At 38.6% G+C, this 20,312-nt stretch overlaps 1 protein-coding gene across 3 annotated transcripts in view; it reads right to left on the bottom strand.

Moving 5' to 3' along the window:
- Nucleotides 1–20,312, bottom strand: part of LOC131428336 (voltage-dependent calcium channel type A subunit alpha-1-like) — a 182,170-nt gene that overhangs the window by 40,184 nt on the left and 121,674 nt on the right. For 2 of the 3 annotated variants that reach the window (XM_058592229.1, XM_058592230.1), the window contains exons 2-7: nucleotides 13,714–13,869; nucleotides 13,352–13,624; nucleotides 983–1,080; nucleotides 519–674; nucleotides 214–443; nucleotides 41–144 (exon numbers count right to left, since the gene is read on the bottom strand). In XM_058592229.1, the coding sequence (XP_058448212.1) occupies nucleotides 41–144; nucleotides 214–443; nucleotides 519–674; nucleotides 983–1,080; nucleotides 13,352–13,624; nucleotides 13,714–13,820 (968 nt within the window). In that variant the 5' untranslated portion in view covers nucleotides 13,821–13,869. Of the gene's footprint in view, nucleotides 1–40; nucleotides 145–213; nucleotides 444–518; nucleotides 675–982; nucleotides 1,081–13,351; nucleotides 13,625–13,713; nucleotides 13,870–20,312 lie in introns of those variants that run through there. The other variant, XM_058592232.1, reaches the window with a different exon arrangement.

Here is a 20,312-nt window from a genome sequence, read left to right as displayed (position 1 = left end):
TTCGGAAATCTCAATTTACTGCGGAGCTCAAAACACTTACCCGCTGAGGACACCGAGAACTAAGTTGAGCATGAAAAATGAACCAATAATAATCAAAGGCACAAAATATACCCAATTAAAGGTTGAGCCTAGGGCATCATTCGTCTGCCGAAAGTAGAGATGAAAAGGGAATAAGAAACGTGCGCAGCAAATCGTTTTTCCAACGCATCCTACCCAATACATGGTTGACGTCCAACCTTCCATCGTGATGCACTGGAACACGGTCAACATGGCGAAGCCGATGTTGTCGAAGTTCGTGATGCCATAGTTGGGACCGTCCCATTGCTCGATGCACGCGCTCTCGTTGTGGTTGCACAGGTGCACTCCGGCTGGCAGATCGACGTTCATTGTGTCGTCGTCGTCGTAGCAAGGCGTCGGCATGTCACCTTCTTCAACAATTTCCACTGCAATTGAGAGAGACGGTGGATGTTGTTAAAAAATTCCGCAGTTGTTATCCGCAACACGGTGCATTTACTTACAGGCATTTTCTAAGCTATAACAACTTTTGTGCAAAGCACCCGAGTAAAATTCTAATCCTATAATTGCGAATATAACGATTGCGAACAAGACTAAGAGTCCGATCTGTAGCAACGGCGCCATAGCTTTGATGATGGATTTCAACACAACTTGTAGACCTTTGGAGAGACGAGTCGTTAGAAAACAGATATTAAAATATTTTGCATTGTTCGATTTGTAGATTACTGAAATGCGATTACTACAACTAAAATTGAAAACTAATCTAATGTTTAATATCGTGTAACTAAAACATCTAAATGAGTGCCACTAGTATTTCTAAAAGCTAGTATAAAAATGAAGAAAATAAATCTACATCTCTGAAATAATATGTAATTGCTAGAAGGATGAATAGAAACAAACAAAAAACTTAGAAACTATAGCTAACGGGTTACGCTACGCGTCTCCCTATTTACACTATTCTACTCACTAGGAACTCCAGAAACTAATTTCAACGGTCGCAACACACGAATCGACCTTAACGTTCTGAGATCTACTTCGAGCGGAAGAGGGAGCAACGTGACGAGCCTATAAAAATGTATTCAACATATTGGTAGGAGCACTGAGCAGGTATCGCTGGAGGATTGAGAAACGTACGCTCCATTTTGAGAGCAGCTAAACAAATTAGTAATCGCTATCTTTCGGCTGATCTAGTGTCAACTACACTATTTACAAATGTTGAAAATTAATATTAAAAAAAAACTTATTGGCTGAGCTGCGTAACTGAGATTAACAAACATAGATTGAACATTGATTCGGATCAGCTATGCTACCCTGAGCTAGTTGGAACAAAATCAACAAAAAAAAACTTTACGTATCTAGAGTGCTGTTAAATAGTTTGCCGAAAGCATGCCTCAAAATATTTATTTGTACTTCGAGTTCAATTGCATTGAGCTGTTATCTTTCTTTGCTTTAACAGAGCTTTCACCTTTTTATTTTGCATATCTATAAAGATTTTCACAAATCTTCAAATAACCAGGGGAACGTGCCACTAGGGTCAATGTGATCTGATTACTGAACGTTGTACGAGGGTAGGTCGATAAATTTAAAGATACACGGACAAAAATCCATTGTCGGAAAGAAATTATGAAAATCATGAAACGTGTCTTCTCATGAGATCATACCGTTTTTTAATAATATTTTGTTTCTATACAACTTTGCATAAAACGCGTAAATTCGAAGTTGGAAGAGTTTTCGGTACTAAGTTTTAAAACAAAATTTCGCATCTAAGGTTGTGTTAATACAACATAAATCGGTGGAGTTGTTCAAACTGTCGACGTAGGACTACCCAGCTGGTTTCATAATCACTGCCAATATATGTTTTCTATATTTATGAATAAAACATTGCTTATTATAGGGAAAACCTATCTTGAGAAGACCGCACGAGAGCGAACGAGGAAAGATACAGACAGGTGCGGAACAGACAGAACACGGTTTTCCGGAGGAAAAAGCACCACCAGGAAGACCAAGATCGCGAAGCGATGGAACAGCTGTACCGCACAAATGACACACGGAAGTTCTATGAGAAGGTGAACCGATCACGTAGAGGCTACACGCCACAGGCCGAATTGTGCAGAGATTCCAGTGGTAACCTTCTCACGAACGAAAGTGAGGTGATCGACAGGTAGAAGCAGTACTATGACGAGCATATGAATGGCGAAGCACAAGATGATGATGATGATGGTCCCACCTCATACCCCTACAAAGGTGTGACCAGAAAGAGTTATCTAAATGATAATTATTATCTTAAGCAGTAAACAAAAGAAAACGATCTGATTAATCTAGCAGGTATAGATTCTTCTTCAAAAGAAAGACTGACCACAAAATAACATTCAAATATTTCGGATCTACTATCCAGGGTTAATCAAGAAAATTTCCAACCCGGGAAGATCCTTGAACATATCAGGAATCGAACCCGATATCTTTACCAGTATCCCTTGTACAATAATGAGTTTTGCGATCTGGCTAACAGAAAGCTTGGTGTTCTAGCATCAAATGCGTTTCTAGTATTGTACCTATGCAAATTAATTCCTCTTTTAATTCGATCACACAAATATCGAGGCAGCATGTCATTCAATATCTTGAAAATAAATACCATGGTTAAGTAGTAAATTTTCTGTTTCACCGAAAGCCATTGTAATGCGTTCAGTAGAAAATCTGAGGAGGTATATCTACTACATTTTAGAATTAATCGCATGATTTTAATTTGCAGTCGCTGTAATCTCAAGATTTGTGTGTTATTAGCAAGAAACAGAATGGATGGGTAAAAGTCAATGTGTGGTGAAATGACTGTTTTATACAGAAGAATCTTACTATGGGTCGTTAAGTAATTTTTCAAACGACATAATATACCATACTTTTTGGCAATCTCCTTGATGACGTTATTGATATGAGATTTGAATGTAAACTTTTCATCAATTATGATTCCAAGATACTTAATTTCTCTAACGCGATCAATAGTTTCACCATCAATTTCCACATTGGCGTCATGACCGGTGGTAACAGAAGAAATAACCATATATTTAGTTTTCGCGACGATTAGTTTCAGTTCCTTAAATTTTACCCATCGAACCAGCGAACTTAGATCCTCGTTTAAATGTGCAAAGGCTTCATTGAAATCTTTAGTCGTAATGAACAGAACAGTATAATCAGCAAACAAATTTATATCACAGAAACGTAAGACTCGCGTCATATCATTAATATACATAATAAATAGAATAGGACCTAACACACTTCCCTGAGGCACACGAAGTGAATTGCCGAGGGAACTAGACACTACATCGTTAAAAACAGTCTTTTGAGATCTACCACATAAATAGTTTTCAAACCATTCATGTGCCATTCCCCCGATGCCAAAACGCCGTAATGTCTGCAACAATAAAGGTCTTGAAATTGTTTCAAAGGCTCTCTTCAGATCCAAGAACACAGCAAAGATACTCTCTTTGGCTTCGATTTTCTCCTTCCATTTTGCCAATACTAGGTTCAAAGCGGTTTCACAAGAGTGACCCTTGCGATATTCCGATTGTTACGGTATTAGCAAACTGTTAGAGTTCAAATAGTTAATCAGCTGATCTTTAACAACAAGTTCCTGAATTTTTTCCAGTGTGTGCAACATGTTAATGGGACGGTACTCCTCAGCTTTATCCGTTCCAGTAACCTTGGGGATAGAAACCACCAGAGATTCTTTCCACTTTTTTGTCACGTGCCCCGTGTACAACGATTCATTTACCAAATCCAGTAGATCGTGTCCGATAACATGAAAGCAATACTGTATCACTTTTGAGTTTACATTGTCAATACCAGTCGATTTTCCCAAATTAAAGCAAATATTTTTCAATTGTTCAAAAGTGATTGGTTGAAATTCATCAAGTCTACAATAGTTATTCATCGGCTGTGTTATTTCAACAGGTTCACCTACCAATTCAATACTTTGATTGATCTGCTGACCACTATTTATGAAATAACTGTTGAACTTTTCAGATATAATTTGTTCTGTGTGCTCTTCTATACTGTTAAAAGTGCTGGTTTTCGATGCACTATGTGTAGGCTTGATCAACTGTTTGAGAATTTTCCATAACTCTCTGCTGTTTTGTTGATTTAGATCGATCTTCCTCTGTATGTATTCACATCTAGTCTTCTTCAGGGCCCGTGAATAAATATTTCGTGCTTGTGTATATCTACTCCAGTGACTATCATTGTTAGTTCTACAGAATCTCTTGTACTGTTTATCCCTCTCCCGTTTTAACCGTAAGAGGTCTATTAAGTACCAACTGCTCGAGCTGTTCAAACTAACATACTTTTCAGTTACTAATTCATTAGTACACTTTTACAATGAGAATAGATGCCCTGTGATCCAAATTTCCAGTCAACTGTGTGCAACCCAAGCTTCTTGATACAAGTCGAAATAGGGTTTACTTTGAATAGTTTTTCCAACACTTGATTTTCACCGTATTTTCCTCATTTCTAGAGCTACTCGTTACGGAAATTGCAACTGTTTCATGATCTGAAATCTTGCAATCGGATTCCACATTTGAATAAACACCGTCGAAATTGGAATACACGTGATCTATCAATGTTTTACTGTATCTCGAAATTCTTGTAAATTCATTCACAGTTTACTACAAATTGAAGAATTCTGCTAACTGTTTGATTGATGTGAACCTTGATCACGGAGCCAATCAATATTAAAATCTCCAGTAATAATATTTAGTTTACCAATTAAACGGAATTCTCCCACCAGTTTTCTAGAATTTCCAGAAACTGGCGGTCGCTTGAACTTGGAGAGTGGTAAACAACTCCATAATTTCCCATCTGCATGCCTCTTTCAACTGATATACTCAAGAACCAATTATTTCCAACTCCTTCGTTTGATTGAAGGAGTTGGTGGTTCAATGCATAGGACGCTGGTCTTACAAACCAGTTGTCGTATGTTCGAGCCCCGACCTGGAAGGATTCTTAGTGTCAGTAGGAGCCATAGTACTAGCCATGCAATGATTCTGTACACTAAGAATCGGCTGCGAAGTCTGTTGAAACAGAAAGGCCAAATTCTACAAAAGGAATGTAATGCCAGGACTTTGCTTTTTGGTTTGATTGAATACTGAATTTAATTGATTCTCTGGCGTAAATTGCAACTCAACCCGTGTGCCTGGAATGAAACAAACAAAAAGCAACAGTGTAACCCAGAACACTGAACTGATCGAAAGCGTCAGAATCAAATACATGTGTTTCTGAGAGCAAAACTAATGAAGGATGACTAACCTCTACAAGATGACGCATTGCGAAATAATTAGAAGACAAACCGGCTATGTTCAAATACAAAATAGCTGAATGCCTCTCATCCATTAGTTGCTATTCCATTGACATAATGTTGTTCTTTTTCGTTTCAAGCAATTTCAGATATACAGGACACTGCTTACTAAATGCTGGATGGTGAACGTCTAAATTCAATTTTCTTTCTTTGTTCATTCTCAGACAATTAACACATTTGAATTCAGTTGAAGAACCATCAGATGTTCTATGTGCGGAATTACATTTGGAACAATCTTCACTGTTTAAACATTCGGTGCTCTTGTGACCAAACTCACCACACTTGAAACAGCGCAATACGTTGACCGACTCGAAAACCGAACACCTATACCAGCCGACGCAAACCTTGCCGGCTGCCATCAAGCTGCAATATGTATTCTTATCAACCTCAATTATAGCACTATATTTGTTGTAGCGTGGATTCTCAAAGTCAGCAACAACTTTTACATCTTCGGTCGAAATTTCCTGATTCTGACTTTTCAAAAGGTCAATAAATAAATACAGATACAGAGAACGACACAGGAATCAATCTGGGTGCACGTTCTGCCGACGACAGACTCCCAGCACGTGATCTGTCGGAGATAATTGAGGAGATCGGCAAGATGAGGAACAACAAAGCCACGGGAAATGACCAGTTACCAGGCGAGCTGCTCAAACATGGAGGAGAGGCACTGGATGATATCTAAGATTTGGGAGGAGGAGATTCTACCGCAGGAATAGATGGAAGGAGTGGTATGTCGCATCTACAAAAAGGGTGATAAGCTAGATTGTTGCAATTACTGCGCAATCACATTGCTGAACGCCGCCTACAAGGTACTCTCTCAAATCCCTTGCCGTCGTCAATTACCAATAGCTAAGGAATTCGTAGGACCGTACCAAACGGGATTTACTGTAGCCCGCGCCTCTACGGATCACATATCCGCGATAAGACAAGTACTCCAGAAGTGTCGTTAATACAACGTACCCACGCATCACATATTCATTGACTTCAAAGCGGCATACGACACAATCGATCGAGAACAGCTACCTCCAGTGCATGTGCTAACCAGATCATGCACGAATACGGTTTCCCGCAGATCATGCACGAATACGGTTTCCCGGATAAACTGACGCGATTGGTCAAAGCAACGATGAATAGAGTGATGTGCTTCGTCCGAGTATCTGGGACGCTCTCGAGTCCCTTCGAATCTCGGAAAGGGCTACGGCAAGGTGATGGACTCTCTTGTATCTTGTTCAATATTGCCCTGGAAGATGTGATTCAAAGAGCGAGGATCGATACGAGTAGTGCGATCTTCCGAAAGTCCGTACAACTTTTTAGCTTCGCTGACTATATTGATATTGTGACACGTAACCTTGAGAAGATGATGGAAACATACATCAAACTGAAAGCTGTAGCCAGGCGTATCGGACTGATCATAAATGCGTCAAAAACAAAATACATGAGAGGAAGAGGCCATACAGAAGAAACACTACGCCTCCCACAACGAATACTGATTGACGGAGACGATATCGAGGTGGTTGGCGAGTTCGTGTATTTGAGCTCACTGGTGACCGCCGATAATGACACCAGCAGAGAATTTTAGAGACGTATTTTGGCAGGAAATCGTGCGTACTTTGGACTCAAAAAAAACCCTTTTACCAAAAATAAGTACGCCACCGCACGAAATTAACCATCTACAAAACACCCATTAGACCGGTTGTTCTCTATGGCTACGAGACCTGGACTTTAAGTGATTTTGAACGTTGCCAAATGAAGCAGCCAACCGGAAAAAATGAAGCATGTTTTTATAATCGTAATGTATGAGCTCAAAATCAAAGCTCGTGAGATTTGATGTGCTGAGATGGTTAGCACATGAACCGGAGGTTCTTTTACGATCTTGTTCGCTCACAATCGACAAAAGTCTGTCGCAATAACCAGGATTGCGTTGATATGAAACAGTGGACGAAACATGAATCCACTGCTTTTATTCGGAGTCATACCAGCATTCAGACTGGGCAAGCCATCCGAAAGCATAACATGAAAATTTCGCCCACCTTATTCATAATAACCTAGCCCGCATCGTGGACAAGCCTTTGCTGATCAGAAAAAAACACGCTAAGGAAAAACTGAAGCCTATGTTTAGGCCAATGACAAATCATTCTATAAGGCAGTATTGAACCCCACAGAGTCTATTTCACATAAAATCTGGTTTTATATGTGTGATTTTCTTAAATGCGAACGCACTCATTGAAACGCAGATATCTTATGAAATCCGTGAACTTATATATATATATATATAATATATATATATATATATATATATATATATATATATATATATATATATATATATATATATATATATATATATATATATATATATATATATATGAAACTGTCGTATTTGTTAAAGGTGACAATGATTTTCGTCACTAATTGAAGTGAAATATGAAATTATAGATCTAGATGCATCTACTCCAATCGATGGGTAGAAATATTTCCATGCAGTTTGTGTAACGATGTGGAAAATCAGTCAGAAATGATTGAGATATATATGCTCAAAATCGGAGCACTGTTTGTACGTTTTTTTCTGTATTTTAAATTTACACGCCGATATAGAAAACAAAAACGTAGTCCTACGTCAAAAGATTTTGAGTGATTTTATTCATGTGAAGATAAATAAAACGGCTCATTTGTTCATGCAGACATATTTTAGTAACTTAGCTTTCACTTTCCACCAGAAGAAGAGTCGAGCTTAAGCATCTGCCGGAAAATTCCGATAAAGATCTTCTATCATTTACTATAAGATTGTTCAGATTGTTCCATAACTGTTCCAGAACCGACTTACCCCAAGGCGATCTTGATTAACACCGGTGTTTTTGGACCATATCAACACCGATTAAGGCAGAATGATGTGTTTTTTTTACATACCGTATTTTTGCCGTTTCAAACCGTTTCCGCGTTAGTTAATCACTAAAGTTTTTATCAGTGAATGACTGTATACTGCCTGGATCGAAGTGAGGTGTTATTCTTAACCGCCAAGTGCTAGTCAAGTCGTAATTCACGTTCATCTGTGTCGTGCCTGTGGCTATTCTTCTTGCTGCCGTCGTTGTAGTTTGACAATAAACAATCGACGAACCGTTTGCTGCTGTGATTTACCATCTGCATAGTTAAAGGCGTATTCCTGCACTTAGAATGAGTTCGGAGAAAAATTGTGCAAAGTGCAGTCTGATTATTGCAGGCATCGATTCCGTTGTATGCAGAGGCTACTGTGGACGCATGTTTCATATGGCATGCTCTGGAGTTTCCCGCGCTCTATTGGGCTATTTCTCATCTCATCGTAAAAATTTATTTTGGATGTGTGATGATTGCGCCAATTTGTTCGAAAATTCGCATCTCCGCTCCATTACGAAATTGGCAGACGAAAATTCACCTTTGGTGTCGTTGACGGAAGCAATTAATGGTTTACAAAACGAAATCAAAACATTGTCGAAACCTGCTCCTCTGACTCCCACACCGCTCAATATGCGCTGGCCATTCATCGAGGGTCGCCGTCCAGCCAAAAGACCTCGTGGGCCTGACTTGGAACAAAAAGCTTCCGAATGCAAATCTGGATCGAAGCAAATCGGAGAAAACGTTGTTTGTGTTCCAGTTTGTGAACAACAACCCGACAAATTTTGGCTATATTTGTCTCGTATACGTCCAGACGTCACCAATGATGAGATTGCTGCTATGGTGCGAGCCAATCTTGAAATGAATGAGGATCCAGTAGTTGTTAAACTGGTCGCCAAAGGTACCGATGTTAGCAACAAGACCTTTGTATCATTTAAAGTTGGCCTCGATCCTGCACTACTAACTATCGCCTTGGAACCTTCAACTTGGCCCCAAGGAATCTATTTTCGCCAATTCGAGGAGAAATCATCCCAAAAATTTTGGAAACAAGCTGCTGTGGATCCATCTCCAACGCCTGTTTCAACGCAAGGAGGAATAGTTCAGCAGTGATGCAATGCAGTATACTGGGACGCACCGTAGTTGATATTGTGGAAGCCCCTGACCCCCCTTCCCCAGTCGTGCCACCGCTGCCAGCGTTCATCAGCCGTCCTGGTCCTGCGGGTAGGTGTGGTGGAGGGGTCTTCCAAACTACTCATCTTGGCAAGTATTCGTTAGCTTCCAGATTATCAAGCGCTGATTTGTTTTATCCCGTGTCGCAGAATGACGAACAAGATGACGTTGGTATCTGGGTGTACTACCAGAATGTTCGGGGGTTGAGGACAAAAATCGACGAGATCTTTTTAACGACGAGTGACTGCAACTTAGATGTCATCTTTTTGACCGAGACCGGACTGGATAGCCGAATAAACTCTCAGCAGTTGTTTGGAAATTCCTTCAATGTTTTTCGCTGTGACCGCAGCTCAGCTAATAGTGACAAAGCATCATTTGGTGGAGTTTTGATTGCCATTTCACGAAAACACGTCAGCTCTATCATTGAAACGGTGAATGGTCAGTGTCTTGAACAAGTGTGTGCAAGTGCTACAGTGCGGGGTAGAAAGTTACTGTTATGCGGTGTGTACATTCCCCCTGATAAAAGCCAAAACGTTGATGTGATCGATGCGCACATTTCAACTGTTTCGGAACTGTGCAGTAAAGGTTCTGTGAATGATATTGTTCTGGTGTGTGGTGATTTCAACCAGCCCCGCATTGTGTGGAATCAACGGCATGAAGAAACACAACCCGCTTGTTCTTTGTTGCCATCCGCTGCTGGTACAGCGCTGATCGACGGTATGGATTTTTTAAATCTACATCAAGCAAACCAGTGCAGAAATCATCTTGGGCGATTGCTCGATTTGGTTTGGTCTTTTTTTTTTTTCGGAGCATCAATTAATAGTTGATTGTAGCGTTACTCCACTGCTACCTGTCGACCCGCATCATCCGCCTTTAGTTATCTCGTTGGCTGCTGACTGCGAAAACAATTTCCGGAACATGGACTTCACGAATGAATCAAGGCCATTAAATTATAGAAAAATTGATTTTGGTGCTTTACTTGAATTCTTGCAAAACGTTAACTGGAGTGCTTTGCAAGATATCGACAACGCAAATGAAATGGCATATTTTTTCTGTAACAAAATAACTCAGTGGTTAAGTTCAAATTTGCCTTTTGTAAAACGGCCAATAAGTCCTCCTTGGAGCACAGCTTTGCTTCGTAAATTGAAACGAATTCGAAATGCTTGGCAGCGCAAACATCGTCGCTGGAAGAGCTCTGAAATAAAACGAATGTTCAAAAGTTCCAGTGATAACTATCGCAAATTAAACGCGGGGTTGTACAAATCCTACGTTATGCGGGTTCAAACTGATCTTCGTCGGAATCCCAAACATTTCTGGACTTTTGTAAACTCGAAACGTAAATGATCATCAATTCCTTCAAAAGTTTGTCTCGATGGTGTTGAATCCAGGTCATCCTTGGAGTCATGTGATCTGTTTGCAAAGTTCTTTGCTTCGGTGTTTGCAGAAAAAACAGCCTCCGGTATCGATGCGGAGACCGCCGCGGTGGAAGTTCCTGAGAATTTAGTGCACATTGACACATTTTTGGTTACTTCCGATATGATTGTTGCCGCAGCGAAGAAGTTGAAACGATCGTTCTCTGCCGGACCAGATGGCATACCTGCAGCGGTGTACAGTCATTGCACTTCTGCTTTAGCCGATCCTTTGTGCACTATATTTAACAAATCATTTGAGCAAGGTATTTTTCCGATGACTTGGAAACAGTCTTTCATGTTTCCTGTATACAAGAGCGGTGATCGTACAAATGTTAGAAATTATCGAGGCATAACCAATTTATCAGCTGCATCTAAACTGTTCGAAATAATTGTGAGCACTGAGGTACTTTTTCGTACTAAAAATTACATCTCTACTGATCAGCATGGATTTATGCCAGATCGTTCAGTCAGCACGAATCTCTTAGATTTCACTTCCAGTTGTTTTTCGAGTTTGGAGAATAAAGTACAAATTGATGCAGTATACACTGATCTGAAAGCAGCTTTCGACCGAAATTGACCACCGAATACTCTTGTGCAAGATGTTGCGGCTGGGCGCCACACAAAAGTTTACTGACTGGCTACGCTCTTACTTATGTGGTAGAGTCCTGCGAATTAAGCTCGGCTCTTGTGTATCATCTTCGTTCTCAAATTTATCAGGAGTTCCTCAAGGCAGCAATATGGGTCCACTTTTGTTTTTGCTGTTCTTCAACGATGCTGTTTCGGTGCTCGGAGTTGGCTGCAGATTAGTATATGCCGATGATTTGAAATTATATCTTGAAGTTCGCTCTATTGACGACTGCATCCGGCTTCAAAAACTTCTAGATACATTTGTCGCCTGGTGTCGTAGAAACTGGTTGATTGTCAGCATTTCAAAATGCCAGGTCATAACGTTTCACCGAATACTGAACCCAATTCGATTCGACTATGCAATTGATGGACAAACGCTCCAGAGAGTTGACCATGTTAATGACCTTGGTGTTTTGTTAGATGCCAAACTTACCTTCAATCTGCATCGTTCATTTGTAATTTCAAAAGCGACCAGGCAACTAGGTTTTATTGCAAAGATCGGGCGGGACTTCAAAGATCCGTATTGTTTGAAGGCGTTATATTGTTCTTTGGTTCGTCCAATACTGGAAAATGCTAGCGTAATTTGGAGTCCTTATCAACTTACATGGAACTTACGGATTGAGCGCGTTCAGAAACGATTTGTTCGTCTTGCTCTAAGAAACCTTCCCTGGCAGAACCCGCTTGATCTTCCACCATACCACGATCGCTGTCGACTGATCGGACTCGACTCATTGGAACGACGCAGGAAAATTCAGCAAACTACTTTCGTGGCAAAACTGATCAACGGGGATATCGACTCACCGAAGATTTTGTCTCAACTCGATTTTCGTGCTTCACAACGATCACTGCGCTCTTCCAGTTTATTTCAGCCGAGATTTCATCGAACGACGTTCGGGTATTACGAACCGATAACATCATGCTTGAGGACATTTGGCACCGTTGAACACCTTTTTGAATTTGATGAACCATCACACAAATTCGTGCAGAAAGTACAGCGATCTACAATTTTATGACTTGACTAAACCAATTCATTAAGACCATTTTATTGTCAGATGAATAAATTTAATAATAATAAATAATAATAATAATAATAATGAAATTAAAGAATACCCGGATTTTCTAACACCAAATGCATCAGGATCGGTCAGTTTATTCAGTAGTTACAAATTTTTGAAAAAAAATCGATGAAAATCCCAACCCGAGCGTTTGAGTGATAATATATCATTTTTGGTGGATTGGTCTGTTACATTTGTTCGAATACAACATTTTTGTGCTTTACTACTTGGAAGCGTTAACTTTTATTTGAGCACAGTGAAGCAAAATTTATATTGGAAACTCAATATTTCTAAAGTGAACCTTTCAATGGAAGTCCTATAAGAAATTAATCGGTCGAAAATATCTAAGAAGTAGAGTAGCTTGGAATCGTTTGTAACAAGATGGCGCACTGACACCGAGCAAAATATGTTAAGTTCCTACACGGTAGTCTATAGTTAAGTAGCGAAAAATTCCTAATCAGTAATATTAACCATAAGCTAATCTCTTAGTCAATGGAACGGGTTTCAACAAACTTTGGATATCTGCACCAAATTCTGAAATTGATTACATTCTGATCTCATTTCTCGGACGCTGCAATTACTTGAAATATTCTAAGGGCCATCGGCAATGATTGTCGGAAAATATTTAACAGCACAATAACATAACAACACGAAAAACTAGATTTGAAAAGTTTCATGCAAATTTCCTATCGATGATACCAGGCTAAACCTTTTCATAGTTTTGTATCCATTTTAACTGCTTCTAGGGAAAACCTAACGATTTGAGAATATGTCTCTCTTACGGAAATCGTCTATATTCACATTTTATCAAACGCTTCTCAAAAGTGGCTCGTTAATCAGAAACTAATTGGCCTTACCCCGTGAACACCACGAAAAAATCCATCATGTTCCAGATGTTACGCAGATAAGAATCGGCGTGCAGCACCAGCCCGAGAGCGACGATTTTGAGGGCAGCCTCGACCGTGAAAATACACAGAAAGTAGCTTTCCGTCAGTTCCAGCTTCTGGGCCAGCACCGTCTTGTCGCCCTGGGGTAGATGCTCCTCCAGGGCCAGCACCACGCAGTTCGCGATGATTGTCAAAAGGACGCCGTACTCGAAGGGTGGCCATTCGATAATGAATTTGGTGGCTCTGTCGGAGGTGTGCACGGGAAGAAGAATGAAACAGTTTAAAAGTTAAAAGGTTTCCCAATTGACACCCGCGCGTTCGGTTCACTTTACTTCCTAACGAAATTATCCTCGGCGAAAATGAAAAGCGATGACGGTCCGGGCGGTGGCGGACCGGTTCGATGCCTCGGACTGCCCTTCTTTCCCTTCTTCGGACCCATTTGCTTCCCGTCCTTATCAGGAAGCTTCGGCGTTTGAGACGCTGCTAGCCTGTGGAGTAGATAAGAAGAGAAAAATGTTTTAGGTTTCATGATTTAATGTCATGCAAGTTCACAGAATTTATTTACTGTTGGTTGTGAGAAACGGAACGCATTTTCTCGTTAGGAGCAAAGTTCACATAGCATTTTGGAAAAACACAAAACAAAAATATTTTAGAACCCATTCGAAAAAAATTCACTAACTGTTCACTCAACGCCACCTAGTAGTTCTACGAGGTAGCAATTCCTACTCAAACCATTAGGGAATTATTCGCATACTTTACTGCAATCTAGCATGACTTGCACTGCCTGCAACCGCAAAATTCCATGCCAGCGTTTTTCCCCAAGCCATCGCAGTTTCGCGTTTCATAGAAATATGTCCACCGTTCAGTTTAATCTATGAAATATTCTAATTACACGCGATAAGCGTTATGCTCGGCTCCGGAGTCCATTACCGTTTCCTTATTCTTCCTCTGACAAGGCAACACCGAAGGCCATTCGTCATTCTCCGTAAAAAGGCACACACGAAAGGAACGGGAGCTCGGCGGTTTTATTTTTTGTTTTGTTTTCGTGCATCACAACTTCGAGGAGTACTGCTAATCCGCTTTACACATGAGATCGGAGTTCGCAGAACTGCCAGGCAGGCATTTATGTTGCGTGACGAAGTGATTATATCCATATGCCACAAGGTAGAGCCCCAACCGGGAATATGGCAGTATTCGGCGTATGTCAAGTGCATAATTTTGCTAAGTAGAGCGCAACTCATATGAATAAGGAGTCGTGTGTTGTTGGAAGTTGCCACAAACTTCAAGCAGATTAAATTTTGCATAATTAAACTATTGGCTAGGATGAACATTTGTTATTTATGGGGTCGAAATAATTATACTTCGAAGAAAACCAGTTTATCATTTTTGTAATGCTGTTGTTTTCATAATTTTCGGCCGAAGAAAGATTAGAAAACAAATGGAAATCGGAAGAAGCCTCATCTGGTACGTAGGCCGTAGGTACGTCCGTTTATGTGTGTATTTGTCTGTATTTAAGTACAGCATGAAAAAGGTCGAGATCTCAGAGATGGCAGGACCGAGTCTGATCAAACCCGAATTTCAAATGAAAGATTTCCTCTACAGCCAGAACAAGTTTTTTTTGCTGGAATTTTTTTTTACAGTTTACTGTTTACACAAAGTTTCGTGTCAAAATTTCAAATGTTTTGACAATATTGGAGACTTTCCGTCGATGAGAACGTGGACTACTTCGTCCTCGGATTTATCGTCATCTAGGCGATCGCCATGTGACCTTGTGGATATCTCAGAGAAAAGTTAGTACGCATATTTTCATTTTAGTGCACATTTTACCCCTTTGTTCCGGAACTGGAAGTCATATCTCAACAAAATTCAGGAATGAGATCACATTGCCTTTCATTTGAACTTACGTTTGTGGAAATCGGTCCAACCATCGCTGAAAAAAGTGAGAGGAAAAATCTGACAACTATTTCCGGAGCCTACGGAATCGGACACTGGGAATCAGGATAGCCAAAATTAGTTTGTTTGGCCATCTACTGGTAATGACTTTCGAATGGAATAATAAAAATTTCAAGAAGATAGAATATACAAACTTTCATCTGATTTTAAGTTTGTGAAAATCGATTTAGCCATCTCCGAGAAAAGTTTATGCACTTATTTTGACATATTTTTACCATTTTACTTCCTAATTCCGGGACCGGAGGTCGGATCAAAATAATATTCAGATATTTTGTATGGAACCACACTACCTTCATTTGAATCGAAGTTTGTGAAAATCGGTTCAGCCATCTCCGTTAGTGCAAAAAACGTTACATACAAACAGAGACAATTTGCGTACTCGACGAACTGAGTCGAATGGTTTATGAAGCCTGACGCTTCGGTTCAAAAGTTGGTTTTCACAGTAATTGCATAATCTTTCTGTATGACAAAGGCAAAAAGATTTGCCTTGTAAACCCGATCTATTACGCAAACCTGTTTTAATCCATCTAGTGGTGTAACGATGCCTTTCTAATACACCGAAACATCTATTTACGAACTAAACGAGGGTTCGTGAATGGAGGTAGTTCGTAAAAAAAGTTTACGTTATTTGGAATTTACTTCGTAAAAAAAGTTTTGTGTAATGAATGTGGAAACCCCCAATCACATGGCCATTTTCGGAACGGATATGATAAGTGGGTGCAAGAAAATGATGTTTGGAATCGGTTCAAAATCCAAGATGGCGACTTCCGGTTTATCGATATTCCTTAGACATCCTTACAATGTGGGTATTTTCGAACCGGAATTGATGAGTAGTTGACGGAAAACGATGTTTGAAATGGTTTGTAAATTCAAGATAGCGACTTCCGGTTTGTCGATATTCCTTAAAAACCTTTACAATGTGGATATTTTCGGAACGGGATTGATGAGTAGATGACGGAAAACGATGTTTGAAGTGGTTAGTTACGGTATTAAATTTCGACATTCTAAAAATCAATATTGAGTCGAAAAGGTTCCTTTATCAGGAAGAAGAGATTGCCATACTGAAGAGGTGTACATTGTTTCATCCGATTCGGAGAAAGTCGATCCTGCCAATTTATCTGCTATTTATTTCTGGAATTGTTAGAAATTCAGTGTCATGTGGTTGTCTAACTGATTCTTACCACTTGAGCCATAATATCCCTTTCTTTCAATGGCTTACAAAATTTTAAATCATATTCCGACGGGTCAGTTGACATGAGATTTTGACAAGTTTAAATAAAAACAAATGTGTCGTGATGAGAGTAACAGTACTTTATTCGACTTTATCACGTACACTAAAAAAACTGAAATTATAAAATGTAAATAAAAAAATGGAGAACACGGTCATTGATTTGAAACCAAATTTTAATGTTTGTGGTTGCTTCCAAATATTTGATTTAGACTTCCAGTTGTTCAGTAAAATATTGAAGGCATTCAATATAACTAACAATATAAAATTATTATAGCTGTTCAGACGTCTACTTGCTATGGTCGTTTCGAAAATATAGTACAATATTCAAACAATAACGATTAGCAGGAAACACTTTTGACAGAAGCATAACTTTTTTTTAAACGATATATAATCATATCGTAATGATCGTCAAGGAATACCGATACAACTGAACTCACCATTTTGATTTTTGAAGCGCTTTCAAACATAATTTCCCGGTATATACTCATCAATCCCGTTCCGAAAATACCCATATTGTACGGGTTTTTAAACAAGTCGCCATATTGAATTTTCCTACCACTTCAAACATCGTTTTCCGTCATCTACTCATCAATCCCGTTCCGAAAATACCCACATTGTAAAGGTTTTTAGGGAATATCGTTAAACCGGAAGACGCCATCTTGGATTTCAGAACCACTTCAAACATCGTTTTCCGTCATCTACTCATCAATCCCGTTTCAAAAATATTCACATTGTAAAGGTTTTTAAGCAATATCGATAAACCGGAAGTCGTCATCTTGGATTTCCGAACCACTTCAAACATCGTTTTCCGTCATCTACTCATCAATCCCGTTCCGAAAATACCCACATTGTAAAGGTTTTTAGGGAATATCGTTAAACCGGAAGACGCCATCTTGGATTTCAGAACCACTTCAAACATCGTTTTCCGTCATCTACTCATCAATCCCGTTCCGAAAATACCCATATTGTAGTAATTTCCATGGAGCCGGAAATTGTTTTCAATGGATGCAAAAACCTCTTTTTACGAAGTTGGTTCGTAAAAAAATTTACGTTATTTGGGATTTGGTTCGTAAAAAAAGATTTCATTATTTGGGATTTGGTTTGTAAAAAGAGTTACGTAAAAAGAGGTAACCTAAAAAAAGTGTTCGTAAACGGAGGTTTGGGTGTATAACTCATTTTTTTCATAAATATTCATTCATCAAAAAACTTTTATTTAAATCAAAAATTTACACCTATCCAAATTAAAAAATAGTTTTGATCCAAGCTCATTGGGATTCTTTTAGCTCTACATGACGGTTTAAATTTTAAACAACCGAAATTCGAATCCGAACAAACGTCAATAACAGTCTATGATACCATACATCCTTCCATTTGTGCTTAAGTATGTGAAAATCTACTCCACTACCTCTGAGGAAAAGAAGAGAGCTTCGTTTTCGTGTTTTTGATTACTATTTCCGGGACTTCCGGTACCGGAATTGAAACAATTTCTAGTCATATTTAGAAGAATTTTATTTCCTTTTTTTTACATTTCCGCTCTAATTGACGGGTTGCAATTGCATACACGCTTAACCCTGTTTTTCTGGAACCAGAACCGGAATAAGAAACGAATAATGATGATCTTATGAAATTTCTACACATTTTTCTTAATTGTATTGTCAAAGAAGCAAAAGATATTTAAAAGTTTTCTAGTAATGTAGAATGCAGCAAATAAATTTCCCCTTCCCCTTGAAGGGAAGATTTCGACAAAGTTATAGGAAACTTTTTTAATGTGACGCAATTCCTGTTCCACGATCAAACATATACTCAACATTTTTTATAGTCACGGGTCCATACTGATATTGATGTACGGATTTAGTAGGAGAGAATGGGATAAAATACATCCCCTAAGGAAATGTTATTATATCTTAACTAGAAAAAAATAAAACGTTGAAGTTCCATGCATGATTACCTTTAGTCATCAAGATTTCTCATAATTTTGAACAAATACTAGCTGTATGCATTGGAAAATTGATTATTAGTCTCATTTTTCGGATATTACTTTCGCAACATATATGAGGCAAAACGTCCGATCGTGAAAAACATGAAAAATATACATTTCAATTTTCACGAAGACACGAATGATCTTCAACAACGGATCAACATTTATCAAAACAACAGGGCAATACGCACGACAACAATGGGGCAAAATGCACCCTCAAAACGCTCATCCTTTAAATTAAATTAAAAAATTAAGTCTTTCCGTGGAATTTCCAGCTGGAAGATTGTTTACTATTATTCATTAAATTGACATTTCATACATAATTTTTGTGACGAATTCCTAAGCATTTTACCTCACACACTTCGGGTTATTCTGCCCCCATAAAGAGGAGGCGATAACTTTGACGATTATTCAATGTAATTGCAAATACATCATCTGTATTCGAAAGGAATTGTAAAAATCAAAGGAATATCATAAAAGTTTGCTGGTTACATCATTAAAATCGTTGTTATATTTGTTATTGTTTTTTTTCAGAAACCAATTTTTTTAGTAGTATCTTTTCGTGTTGGACTCTCAGTTACATAAAAATTTCTTCGAAAAAAAATAATAACTACTGAGAAAGGCAAGGAGTGCGTTTTGCCTCGGCAGTAAGTTTTACTCCATCGTCCCCTTGTTGGTGTAGGGTAAAGTGGAGTTAGATGCCTTTTTTCAAGTTTGTAGTAATAGAAGTGCTCTAAAGCTGTGACCGTCAGTGTGAATTCACCACGCTAGACGACAACAAAAAGGAAAGTAGAGCAACGGTTCCCTTTTTCATTTCATTTGTAGGGATGTAACCCAAAAACCAGATTTGGCCACTATTAACACTATGATTAGTTCATATTTCTGCTTAATTCACGTTGCTCCACATTGGGAATTGATTCACATTTGTTGGAAATCAAACTAGTATTCAAAAATCCGCTAAAAGCACTTCTGATATGTTCACTACTCTGCTCTTAATTTCACCTCAATGGATTTCTATTCATCCTATCGTTGGTCCTTTATTCATCCTAATAATTAGCAATGGCGACAGCAATCAAAACATTGCATTGCACTCTCAGGTTCAAAATGTCAGAAATTTTCTTCAAAAGGGTCTATTGCCAGCTACAACACACGATATTTTTAGAACCAGTTTGGAATAATTTCGACGTTTAAAGATATTTGGGTCGGTTTTCGTTACCTTTCGTTTTTAATTTAAAATTTTACTGTAAAGTTAATTAGGTGAACTGTAAAACAAAAACAAAAAATGAATTGTTACTATTTAGACATTTGCCCTACTAAAAACAAAATGCAGAACCAGAGATGCAATTTATACAGATTTATCTGAATTGTATAAATTGTTGCGTTCGCATATTGATTTAAATCAGAGTCTAGATTTTATACAGATTTTCTAAATTTAATGAAGATTTGTACAGGTTCATAAAACGTGAGAAGTAAAAAAATAGGCTTTCTCTCTGAGTATCTCTAAGTATTTGATAGCAGTGATTCTTTAAGAGTTCATTGATCAACGGACAAATCACACGTTAAATGGAAATCTTTTGTGCAGATATTTGATGATAACACTGACAAACATTTATATTAAATTTCATTCAATTAATAAACAAAAATTTCCTCGTTGACTTACAAAGATATGAAGATTTATTTTTTAACATCATTTTATTATAGAAATTTAATTTTATTAGTGAAAACAGATAGAGCAGATCTAGACTTTTTATACAAAGCAATACATATTT

This window comes from Malaya genurostris, chromosome 2, assembly GCF_030247185.1.
Source record: "Malaya genurostris strain Urasoe2022 chromosome 2, Malgen_1.1, whole genome shotgun sequence".
NCBI lineage: Eukaryota > Metazoa > Arthropoda > Insecta > Diptera > Culicidae > Malaya > Malaya genurostris.
The sequence above is the reverse complement of the archived record's forward strand: the minus strand, read 5'-3'. Positions and strand labels throughout refer to the sequence as shown.